The 13,064-nt window shown below is 37.6% G+C and overlaps 1 protein-coding gene across 4 annotated transcripts in view; it reads right to left on the bottom strand.

The window, feature by feature from the left end:
- Positions 1-13,064, bottom strand: part of NFATC3 (nuclear factor of activated T cells 3) — a 126,271-nt gene that overhangs the window by 35,298 nt on the left and 77,909 nt on the right. For 3 of the 4 annotated variants that reach the window (XR_003607209.2, XM_028090636.2, XM_028090629.2), the window contains exons 6-8: positions 9,720-9,860; positions 3,106-3,161; positions 1,944-2,070 (exon numbers count right to left, since the gene is read on the bottom strand). Coding sequence is in view for 3 of the 4 variants with exons in the window: in XM_028090636.2 (XP_027946437.1) it covers positions 1,944-2,070; positions 3,106-3,161; positions 9,720-9,860 (324 nt within the window). In the remaining variant the exon portion in view is untranslated. The remainder of the gene's footprint in view (positions 1-1,943; positions 2,071-3,105; positions 3,162-9,719; positions 9,861-13,064) is intronic. The other variant, XM_028090646.2, reaches the window with a different exon arrangement.

Below are 13,064 nucleotides of genomic sequence, written 5' to 3'. Positions count from 1 at the left end.
ACAAAACGGAGATGTACTCTAGCATAACAAGTGCCCAGACTCTGGAACCAGATTGCCAATGCATGATGTTTGGCTCTAAGATTTAAGTGCTGTGAGACCCTGGGCATATTACGTAGCTACTCAGTTTCTTCATCTGTAAAACAGGGTAATAACCTGGGTAATAACCTATCTCATAGGTCTATTATGAGGATCAAAAGAATAAATACAGAAAGGGCTTAGAACACCCATATGTATGCATGTATGTATGTACGTATACACACATACACACCATAGATATATATACATGTCCACAAACTATTTTTATTTTCCAGTTATCAACTCAAGTATTACTTTCCCACAAAAGCCTTTTCTCAACCTGTTAGCCTAGGCAAGGGTCCCCCTGTTATTTGCACCTATAGCACTGTGTCCCTCTCCTTCAGAGTCCTTACTGCAGTTTCTAATTACAAATTTGTTAGTAACTAATTTATTTAGTGATTCATTAGCTTCTGCTTGTCCCACTAGATTATAAGTTCCATGATAAAGGAACTGAGATAGGTTTCACCCACTTGGTAAGCACCCTCAAATACTTACTGAATTAATATTGAAATGGCTAACCAAAATCTTTCAGAATGTTTGTATTCTATTTGAAAATGATCTGAAATATTTTATTACCAACTAATGTATTAACATGATCAAGTAATATTAATTTTCAGATTTGGGAATAAAAATGGCCTTTAGAGGCTAAAACTGAAATATAGTCAGGCTTTAAAGAATATGAATGACAAATGAATGATCATTAATGACCAGTACCCTTTCAAATTTAAGTGTTTATTTTTTTCATTTACTATAAACCATTTAAAAGTTTTTGCAAGAGGGAGTGCCCGGGTGGCTTAGTCAATTGGGCATTCAACTCTTGATTTTGGCTCAAGTCATGATCTCAGGGTTGTAGGATCAAGCCCTGTGTCAAGCTCTCAGCTCAGTGGGGAGTCTGCCTGAGATTCTCTCTTTCTCTCTAAAATAAATGAATAAATCTTAAAGAAAAATAAAAGATCTTGCAAGAATAAGTTTTGAAGAGTAAAGTTCACTATGATTTTTTATTATCATATACTCTGGTGACTAATAACAGTGCCTAAAACAAGAAAGGTCCTCTATAAAGATTTGTTCTCTAAGTATGTAAACATCAGCATGATTACTGTATCTAATATTTATGTGTCACAAACAAGACCTGGAAAGTTACAGCATTTGAACTACTGCAGAAAGCAGTATGGAAGCTTTGTTAGGGTGCATCTGTACAACCAGAAACTCTGGCAACAACTTTATATCCCCCACAGCCCTGAGTATGCTACAGTCACTACTTGCCAAATGAAAATCTAATGGGAGATTTTTCATCTGACTGGAAATGTTTGAGATGAACACACTACCTTTTTGCAGTGCTAAGGACACAAGGGGAGGTCACACATATTCACAAACACCTGCCCTTACTGAACTGCTGGTGATTTTAGGTAGCTACTGAAAAAGACTTAAAATCTACATTCAATCTTCTAATTTCCTTATAATCAGTAACTATAAAATAACTAATATCACATCTAGTATTTATTTATTTTTTGAAGATTATTTATTTATTATTTGAGAGAGAGAGACACAGCGAGAGGGGGAACACAAGCAGGGGCAGTGGGAGAGGGAGAAGTAGGCTCTCCACTGAGCTGGGAGCCCGATGCGGGGCTCGATCCCAGGATGCTGAGATCATGACCTGAGCTGAAGGCAGACACTTAACAACTGAGCCACCCAGGCACCCCTATATCACATCTAACATAAGTCAACACAAACTTGACAGATTGGCATATGTTAGGATTTTTATTGATTATAAGCACTCTACCTTAAACATTCCCATATAGGTTTCACTGAATAACTTTTTATTCATTATGAAAGCAAGCTCTATAGTAAACCATCACAACTTCCCATACCTGGTGTGTAAGTAAAACGTTGAGACTGGCTTTTTTTCCTCTTGCCATTGCAAAGATAAAAGTGCACCTGCACTGCAGCTGTAACTGCTGGGTTATGATATGGAGGAACTTCAAGGACAATGTGAGCCTAAGGAGCATGGAAAGCAAGATTGTGTTACACTCAGAACTAAAAATGAAATGCACCTGCTAAACTCAGCACAACTCATGAGTCTTAACTACCCAGTCTCTCCCATCATAGATCATTATGCACATCAACTGGTCATGTAAGTCATCTGGAGATTTACTCTATGAAACTCTAGTCTCAACAGAGATAAACTCTTTAAAGTAAACCACTAATGGAGAAATTACCTTTTAGTCATCCAACTGGGTTTCTAGTTGTAGCAGAAATAAAAACAGTCTTATATACTATGTAGTGAGATACTCTGCACTACTGAATATTACATGTTACTACTGATCTTAAGTGGAAGTCTTTTCTGGTTTTCAATCAGGTTTAATATTTCTTTATAGTTTATAGTTTAGATTTCTTTTTTTTAATAGTTTAGATTTCTTATCTTAAATTTCATATTCAAAATGTTCTAAACTGGCAATATACGAAATCTGTTCCCACATAAAAAATAATTTTACACAAGCAGAGTTAAAACTGTTAGCCCCAAACCAATTGCAACCCTTAATCAAATTTTCCAGGTCTCTGGAGAGCACTGTGCAGTGTTATTCTCTACCCCACAGAAGATTCTGTCACCATTCCAACCAGGATGAAGGGACCACAGCATTCAGTGGTGAATCCTGAAGGTTTAATGCTGAAAAGACCTAAGTATCATGCTAAATACACAAACCCATGAGGGCTTGTTCTCCCCATTATTTTTTGCCCATTATGTATGTTCTTTACTGAATTTATTTGATTTCTTCACTGAATTCAGAGAAATAAATTAATGATAACATCAGTAAGAACCTTCTAATAAAAGGGAAAGACACCAATTGTTTATCTATCCTAAATTTAATTTTAGTGTCAGGAAAGTACCTATCTCATGTCCAAACTTCTAAAAATTCGAATTTACTTTTCTTTCACTCAATAGATAAAAGACTCATCTATAATGTAAAGTAGCGTTATCCCATTTTCTTATCATGCTTAAGTATTTCAAAAGAAATAAAGTACATTTCTTACCCCTTGACATTTTTCCCTGATTATTTTCCCTTCTACCTCCCACTGGGGTCGTCCATCTATTGAAAGAAACAATTTACAGTTAAAAGTAATTCAAGTCAGAAAGTATATAAACAAAATCTAATGCATTTAGTATCACAAGCTTATTGGCAAAGGGAATCTTTTTCTCACTGACTTCCATTATGAAAATAAAATATGTACCCATGAGAAAAAATGGGGAGAAAGATCTTGGGCTACCTGAGTTAGCAGGCCCCACAGTTTATTCTATCAAGTGATGTCTGAAAAATCCTCTGAGAGCACCTCCACCAAGGGGTAGCCAATTTCTGCTTGTATATCTTAGGTAATGGGAAACTCACTCCCTCACCAAGTAACCCATTTTATCTCTGGACAGTCATTGCTGCTGGAAAGCTCTTCATGATAGATGAAATCTGCCTTCTTATAATATCCCATCACTGGTTTAAGAACTACTCCTTGCAGCCCACCTATCCAAGAAATCTTGAGTGGTTCTCTGCAAGACAGTATTCCAAATGTTTAAAAACAGCTATGTTTGCATGTGTCTCCTCTTCTGTTGGCTAGCAACACCCCAGTTCTGCATCTAACTCCTACACAGTATTTTAGTCTTCCTGCCCACTCTTCTTTGAACATTCCTCCAGCGTGACCATCTCCTGCCAAATGTACCAAGCCCAGAACTGAATAACCCCAGTGGGAAATGACCAGCATGGTAGAGAATCATTAAGGCTCTTGCCACCTTATGTGAAGGTGCTGCGTCTGTTAGAAGTTTTCTGGGGCAACTGCACCATACTGACTTATACTTAGTGTGCAGTCAGCAAGTTTCCCTCAGTCCACTACATTTTCTACCATCAAGTTCAAACTCTTACGTGTTTTTCCCCTGCAACCCTTATTAGGTTAATTTCTCCCTACTAGACTTAGATTGCTTGGCTTGCCAAGATCTTTTTCTTTATTTTTTTCCCAAACTTTATTTATTTTTTTTTTAAGATTTTATTTATTTGAGAGAGAGAGACACGGCAAGAGAGGGAACACAAGCAGGGGGAGTGGGAGAGGGAGAAGCAGGCTTCCCACGGAGCAAGGAGCCTGATGCGGGGCTCGATCCCAGGACCCTGGGATCATGACCGCAGCCGAAGGCAGATGCTTAACTGACTGAGCCACCCAGGCACACCGCCAAGATCTTTTTAGACACTGATGGTCTCTGAATATATTTGCTAGGCTTTCCAGATTTGTGTCACCAAAAGATCTGGCCAGCACATTTTCTGTCTCTACATCTCAAGTGAATTGTTCCCCTGGGGAGAACCGCAACTGCTACTAAAGCTCTCACTCCAGTCTGACGTGCAGTCTAAAGCATTCTTTTTTAAGTCATGGGTGTTTGCCCATTGACTAATCCATACAAGTATCTTCAGAGTTAGCATGACTTCTTCATCTGGTCTGTGAGGATATCAGAAAAGGCTCAATCAAACACCTTCTAAATTGGCTACCCTTGTGCACAAGAGACACTACAGACAAATGCTATGCCTACACAGAAATACAGCTCAGTTCAACAATCAACTGCTGGGTCCTGACGTGCCAGGCACTGTGGGTTACTGAGATAATGACCATAGGACTCTTACCTTGAGTCTGTGGATGAAAGACAAATACAAACAGTTCATTATAATAAAACGTGGTGGTCACAGTATCTAATAAAGGTGCACTCTGGATGTGCCAAGAGAACGGAAGTCAGGGTCCTTACCCTAGCCTTGGTGTAAGGGTATGAGACAAGGAAGGTCTTTTCCTGCGTTCTTGAACTGAGGCTTAAAAATAAGGTAGAACTCAAGTGATGGGGGGGGGGGGAAGGTCTAGGCAGAAGAGAGGGCACGAGCAGAGCCTAGATGGCAAGAAACTACACGATACAGGGAACGATAAGCAGCTGTGCTAGTGGGGTATAAAGTATGAGGCAGGGAGCAGTCAGAAATGAGGCTGGAAAGAAAGGCAAGAGGTTGTGACCTAAATGCCATGTGAAGGGGCCTAAAATATGAAGGGATTACTACTGATGGTGCTTTCAGAATGGGAGTTACATATTCACAGCTGCAATTTCATCTGAAACCAGTAACTGCTACAATTTAACATGATTCAATTGAAAACAAAAGCACTCAAAAATAAAGTTCTGAGTTTAATGAATTCTATAATGAAACTGCCTTACATACATACATATTTATTATATTCAGGCACAAATGAATTTTTATAATGGAAAGGGGTAGCTCTGAGATACTATTTCTTCCTTATACTAATGTTTATTGCCTGCTTCCCCACTAGAAGGGAGACCGTCAAAGCAAGCAACCTGAAGATTTTATTCACTATTATATTCCCAATGCCTAGACTAGTGTCTGTCATGTAACAGTTGTTTCATAAATAATTGATGAATTAATAAACTGTGAAACAGAACTGATACTTCTTGAAGACAGGCAGGTATGGGTCAGGATCAAAAGAGCTGGAAGGAAGTGAATTTTAAAGGGAAACGACACATGGAAAAACATGGTTTCCAGCCTAAGAACAGGAAGACATAACATTATTAATCAAGTTGGGGGACTCACTGAGATGAACTGGTTTGTTAAGTCTGACATGTTTTTATATTTTAAGTATCAGCGGGCCATTTACTCAATATTCGGTGGGTACTTTAAAGCACATGTTACAAGTTTAAAAGAAATAATGTGGCTATAGAGATATGATGGTTGATGAAATTTTCTAGAATGAAGGAATATAATAAAAAGAAAGATGAACCACAGAACCTTGGGAAACATCTATATTTAAGGGCCAGAAAAACTGATAAAAAAAGATGAGTGGGGATAGTTAAAAATGTGCCAAGAACCAGGTAAGTACAATCACACAAAGGCCAAGAAAGAAAAGACTATCAAGGAGGAGAGTGGGTAGCTGACTGTCAAAGTTTTAGGTTATGTTTCAATACAGAAGATAGAAGAGTAAGTAGTAGGTAAGGAAATGAGGTAGATGATATTACTTTTTTGAGAGGTGGATGATAAATGAAAGAAATAAAATGATAGCCTGTGAGGATGACAGAGTCAAGGGAAAGAGAATGGTTTAATATGAAAAAATTTAAACTTATTTAAACTCCAAGAAAAAGTATTCAGTGGAAAAAGAGGTACTGAAATCATAAGAGGCAGTGAAGATAATGTATAGCCTTAAATACTTAAGTTTTAAAAAGATGAAAGCATGAAAAATGAATGAGATTACCATTTAAATTAAGAAAAAGAAACATATTAAGCACCCAAAAAATGAAAAGAAAAAAAATACAGAAGCCAGGGAATACAGAAACTGAAAGGATCAGTAAAATCAAAGTACTCTAGAAACACTGACTAAAAAATCAGAGTTGGCACAAATAATAGCAGGAATACATTTTTTAAAAGGGATATAATTCCAGATGCAGAAATACAGTATCATAACCAAATTAATGTCAACAAATTTGAAAACTTGAGTGAAATAATTAAAATCCTTGTGTGAAATAATAGGGAAATATATATTGGTCTCTGCCTCTGGTTCCTGGAATAAAGCTCCTAAAATTCTTTAATATATTCTTTTTAAAGATTTTATTTATTTGTCAGAGAGAGCACGCATGCTCACAAGCAGAGAGAGCGGCAGGCAGAGGGAGAAGCAGGCCCCACCCGCTGAGCAGGGAGCTCGACGTGGGACTAGATCTCAGGACTCTGGGATCATGACCTGAGCCAAAGGCAGATGCTTAACTGACTAAGCAAGCCAGGCATCCCAAAGCTCCTAAAATTCTTACAATTTCCTAAGTGGTAAGAACTCCAGAGTACCTTTTGTTCTTGTATTTGGTCTTTAACCCCAGTTCCTGACACAGAGGTCTTAAATCCCTTGGAATTTCCTGCGTGATAGGACTATCTCTTGTTCTAAGGAGGTGACTCTTGGTAGGCCCCTGGATGGAGTCTGGTCACCAAGAAGACCAAGCCATGATTAGAAGCTTGGAACTTTCAGTCCCACCTCCATTCTCGAGAGAGGGGAGAGAGGCTGGAAATGGAATAATCAATCAAGCCTTTGTGGTGAAGCCTCCATAAAAATTCTGAATTACTGCAGAGTTTGGGGGAACTTCTGGGTTGTAAAACACATGGAGGTGGCTGGGATAGTGGCATGTCCATAGAGGATACAGAAGCTCTGCACCCCTTCCCACATACCTTACTCCATGTATTTCTTCCACCTGGATGTTCATCTGTATCCTTTATGATATCCTCTACTATATATTAAACTGGTAAATATAAGTAAGTGTTGCTCTGAGTTCTGCTCTACCAAATGATCAAATCCAAGATGGGGGTCATGGGAACCTCTGATCTGTAGCCAAGTCAGACAGAAGTTGTAGGCACCTGGGCACCTACTGTTTTCGACTGGCATTTGAAGTGGGGGGGGGCAGTCTTATGGGACTGAGTCCCTAACCTGTGGTTTGTGCTAACTCCAGTTACTGTCAGAATTGAATTTAATTAAGAACATCCAGTTCATGTCAAAGAATTGGTTGATATATGGGAAACCCACACATCTGGAGTGAGAAGTATTGTGAATGTGGTAACAATGTGAGAGTAAAGGAGAAACAGACTGAGGGTTTTGTTTTTGTTTTTTTTAACCTGGAAAAATATAAATCACAAAAAATAACTCAAGAAGAAATAAACTTGGGGCGCCTGGGTGGCTCAGTCGTTAAGCGTCTGCCTTCGGCTCAGGTCATAGTCACAGGATCCTGGGATCGAGCCATGCATCGGGCTCCCTGCTCCATGGGAAGCCTGCTTCTCCCTCTCCCACTCCCCCTGCTTGTGTTCCCTCTCTTGCAGTCTTTCTCTGTCAAATAAATAAATAAAATCTTAAAAAAAAACAAACCTTAAATGGTTCCTATACCCATGAATAGAATTATAGCAGAATTTAATAGTCCCACAAAGCCCCCAGCCCAAAGGTTTCAGAAATGAGCTCAACTACATGTTGAGGAAGGTGAAATTATATGACACACACCTGGGGAGTGGGAAAAAGTGAGGCACTTCCCCAACTCACTTTGATATCCAGAATACATAAACAATCTTATAAGGCAGTAAGAAAATGAAAACTGACTCAATGGAAAAAATGGGCAAAAAACACCAACAGATATTACACAAAAAAGGATACATGAATGACCCATAACACCCTCAATAAATGTCAGGCAAATTCAAATCCAATGTTCAAGACACCATTTTACACCTACCAGATTAACAAAATTTAAGAATTATGACATTCTTATGTATGCCCATCAGGTGATAAGAACTAAAATGTTCACAGCAGCACTGTTAGCTACTGTTTGTTAATGCCAAAAACCGGACACAGCCCAAATGTCCAGTGAGAAAACAGATAATAAACTGGCATGTTCATACAGTAAAACTATGTAGAAGTAAAAGTGAAAGATCTTCTATTACATGGATCAATCCTAAAACATTAATGGTGATCTCTATAAAAAGCAATCTTCAGAAGAATATATGCAATGTTATAAGTAGTTCAAAACCAGAGAAAACACATAAAACTATAAAGAAAAGCATGGATCGATTTAGGAGTAGGATTTAGGGAAGGGGCTTCAGGAGGTCTTCAGAGATAAATGTCTTACTTCTAAGCTGGGTAGCAGGTATGAATTTCTGTTATATTCTTATAAAAAGGTATTTCACAATTTTAAAAATGCTTAAAAAAATGAAAAGGAATAACTGATGGAAAATGTTCTGCTTTTCCGTGCACCTCCACCACCCCCAGGATCCTGGGACACTGTATGAGATGGGGGAGGTATTGATTTTTTACTTTTTGTAGAGGTGGTCCCTGTCCTCCAGGAGCTTAATGGAAAAATGTTTTAAATATGCTCAAGAAGTGCTATATCAAACATCCTGATAGTCCTAGGATTCTTCTACATTTCTGAAAAATGAAGATATAATTTACATATTTATACATAAAACTCACCCATTTAAAGTATAAAATTGAGAGGTTTTTAGTATGTTCACAGAGCTGTACAACCACCATCACTAATTCCAGAAACCCCATGCCCATTAAGAGTCACTCCCCTCCCTCCAATAGGGACAACCACTAATCTACTGTGTTTATGGATTGCTGATTTGGGACATTGTGCACTGACTCCTTTCACTTAGCACATTTTTAAGGTTCATTCATGTTGTGTTATGAATCAGTACTTTATTCTTTTTTATGGCTGATTAATATCCCATTGTATGGATAGACCCCAGTTTGCTTATCCATGTAACAGCTGATGATCATTTGGGTTGTTCCCATTTTTTGGCTATGATGAATAATGTGGTGATAAATATTTGTATCTAAGTTTCTGTGCAACATATTGTCAATTCTCTTGAGTATACATATACATAGGAGTAGAAATACTGGGGGTTCTTCTAGTTTTGAGACATCCTTAATGAGAATTCAACATTTATATGAAAATTTAAGAAATGTATGGCTTACAAAAAAAAAAAAATCTATGTAAATGATGTCTGTAGCTTTAGGAAAACTATTTTGTAATTAATGTTAGTGAAACATCTGAATAATTTATTTTACCCTGTCTACCCTTTATTTTGAGGTCAATAAACTCAAATCTTATTTACCTTGTCCTTTTTCAAGAAAAATGATTTTGGATTCTGGAAGAAAATTAGATCCAGTCACAATCATTTCATGACCTCCATTTACAGAACAACTGTTGATACTGTACTTCTCAATATGAGGAAGTTCTTGAGCAGACCGCTGAGCTGTTTTTTTTTTTATAAGAGTTGAGAAAAAACAAAGTATTAGTTTAAAATATTCCACACATAAATGATAAATTCAAGCTATACAATAAAAATAAAGAGAAGCAAACTCTGGGCTTTTAAAGTTTGAGACAATGGTAACAATATTCACTATTATTTAGAAAACAAAATAGATTTATTAGATTTGTGTGGTTTCTAAATAATTTTCTAACAACTGTAAAGAAACCAATAGAGGAAAATTAATCAATGCCTGCAACTTCATATTGACTCCAAAACATTAATTTCATCCACTTTTCTCCTTTTAGCTTGTGTCTTCAATACGTTTCTTCCTTACAACTGTTAGAATTGATAAATCTAATGTAACTATAAAAAGCAAATTAATCCAAACATAGGTAATTATATTGCATACAGTTAAAAGAAGACAGGTTTCTAAAGGACAAACATGAATTAGCTCTTTCCTCAAGAAAGTATCTAGGGGTGCCTGGCTCAGTCGTTAAGCGTCTGCCTCCGGCTCAGGTCATGATCCCAGGGTCCTGGGATGGAGCCCCGCATCGGGCTCCCTGCTCCACGGGAAGCCTGCTTCTCCCTCTCCCCCTGCTTGTGTTCCCTCTCTCGCTGTCTCTTTCTGTTAAATAAATAAATAAATAAATAAACCTTAAAAAAAAAAAATAAGTATCTAGATCATCACCGAGACAACAGGATTCCATTCTGGGCAATTTTCTAAATAACCGAAGCATACATGAAGTACATACTGAATTTTAAAAAAGGGAAGTAAATGTTTCTACAGTGCACTGCACTCTTCCTTCCCAAGGTATGTGAACATAATTTTTCTTAGTGCCTTAAGGTCAGTCTTTAAATTATCAACTTTTATAAAGTGACCTTGGTCACCTTTCTCTGATATTGCCTGATTTCAAGTTGTTATATTTTGTGAGATCCTATCTCTGAGTTTTCTTTTCTTTGTTTTTTAACTTGCCTAAGCATTAAGCTACAGATTATACTTCTTTTGACTGCTAAGATTCTCTAAGGGTTTCTTCTTGCCAAATGCCTAATTAGGTTTCTCTCTGGATTAAAACAAATAAAAAAAGTATGGATTATATGCTCTTCTTCACAGCTGGAAAACTGGTCTACTTTTAGTCCTAGTTCGTGGGTAGAAAATTGGTGGCTTTGAGGGTCAGCTGTGTTTGTTTGGCTAGAACAACATTTTATTATCTTTTTTTTAAAGTTTTTTTTTTAAAGATTTTATTTATTTGAGAGAGAGAATGAGAGAGAGAGTACATGAGAGGGGGGAGGGTCAGAGGGAGAAGCAGACTCCCTGCTGAGCAGGGAGACGGATGCGGGACTCAATCCCGGGACTCCAGGATCATGACCTGAGCTGAAGGCAGTTGCTTAACCAACTAAGCCACCCAGGCGCCCCTAGAACAACATTTTAAAGAAATTTAAACTTGAATGCCTTTAGGAAGCACACATTCCCAGTTCACTATGGCTCTTGACTCTCCCAAGTATTTAATATCAAGCCACAAAAATGTATGTGAATTGGAATCACTGCCCCATTCAAAGAGAAGGTTAAAACAGACCCTTTTTCATAGGAGATGGGTCTGGGATTTAGGATCAACTATCACTTGGAAAGTATTGAGCACTAACCTAGATCTCAGAAAATACTTATGTTCCAAATGGCTCAGAGAGAAGGGGAATGAAAATAAGCAATGGATGGCCTAAGAGGTAGACTATTTCAAGTTTTAGATATTTATGGTGGAAACTAGCCACCATGGGTACATTCAAAGTAACAGCAAAAATGTGTTCAACATATGGCAGTCATAATAAGCAGGTAAGCTCAACTAAAAGATATTATGTATAAATGTAAAGAAAAAAATCCAAAAAAAGGTTAATAGTGACTACCTCAGGGTAGTGGTATTACAAAAGATTTTCAACTCTTTGCACCATTCTGCATTTCTATATTCTCAACAATAATCACATATTAATTTAATAAACTAAAAGAAAAAATAGAAAATGATTTTAAAATAATAACTTCATCTCAAAAACTCAAATCACTCTATGAACTTAAATTACTTAAATTAACTTTGCTAGGGGCGCCTGGGTGGCTCAGTTGGTTGAGCATCTGCCTTAGGCTCAGGTCATGGTCCTGGGATCAAGCCCTGCGTCAGGCTCCCTGCTCCGCAGGAAGCCTGCTACTCCCACTCCTCTCTGCTTGTGCTCTCTCTCGCTATCTCTTTCACTATCTCTCTCTCTCTCAAATAAATAAGTAAATTCTTTTAAAAAAATTAACTTTGCTAAAAAGTAGAGACATATATGCTTATATTGGCACAGAACAGTCAGGCATGATAATAAAAACAATGGCAATGATAGCTGCTTCTAAGAAGGGGAAATAGTTGACCTGGAAATTTGTTTTTCACTCTATATTCTTTTTGAATTTTGTAGCATGTACTTGTATTGTCTGTTAAATTTTAATACAAAACTACTTCTACAGTGAATTCTATTACCATGGATTTGCTCAGTGATTCCCAAAGTCAACTGGGAAATAATAAATAGTCCAATTCAACAAACAGCAAAAAGGAGCAGAGCAAGTTAATACAGTAGGTTTGATCCCAAATTAGGAATGCGTGTGTTTCACAGAAATAAAATGGTACAACTGAAAGAGCACTAAGCCTGTGTTCTAGACACAGCTCTCACCAACACTGAATGTGTTGGTACTGAATGAGTACTTCATATACTTGTGCCTCAGTTTCCTCCTACACAAAATTAAGACATAGAATTAGAACACTTCTAAGTCTATGTCCTAAACATCTAAACAGCAGTCTCAAAATTTCAGTCCTACCAGCTAACTGCCAGAGGTTCACAGTTCTCCAGGGCTTGAATAGGTACCAGGTTCTAGGGCCTGTTCTCATTTCTTGCCTTTGTAAATCGGCGAGGGGGGGAGCATTCACTTTCTCAATTTGATGTAAACAGATTAATGGTAAAACAAACCAAAAAATAAACTCCTAAAAGTCTTTAGCTGAGGCATCAGCTTGCAGAGATAAGCATCTTCCAACAAGAAGGCTCACATTTTAACTACACAAAGGTGACCAAGGGATACTTAGTATCAGAACCATAGCTTCAATTGGTTCTCTGACATCATCAAGCCCACATTCCTTATTTATAGGTAAGAAAACTGTTGTCAAGATAATTTGTTCATAGTCCCACAGCTATGTA

Source organism: Eumetopias jubatus, unplaced genomic scaffold, assembly GCF_037043125.1.
Source record: "Eumetopias jubatus isolate StellerSeaLion01/CBP00866 unplaced genomic scaffold, mEumJub1_p1.0 scaffold_10, whole genome shotgun sequence".
Classification (NCBI taxonomy): domain Eukaryota; kingdom Metazoa; phylum Chordata; class Mammalia; order Carnivora; family Otariidae; genus Eumetopias; species Eumetopias jubatus.
The sequence above is the reverse complement of the archived record's forward strand: the minus strand, read 5'-3'. Positions and strand labels throughout refer to the sequence as shown.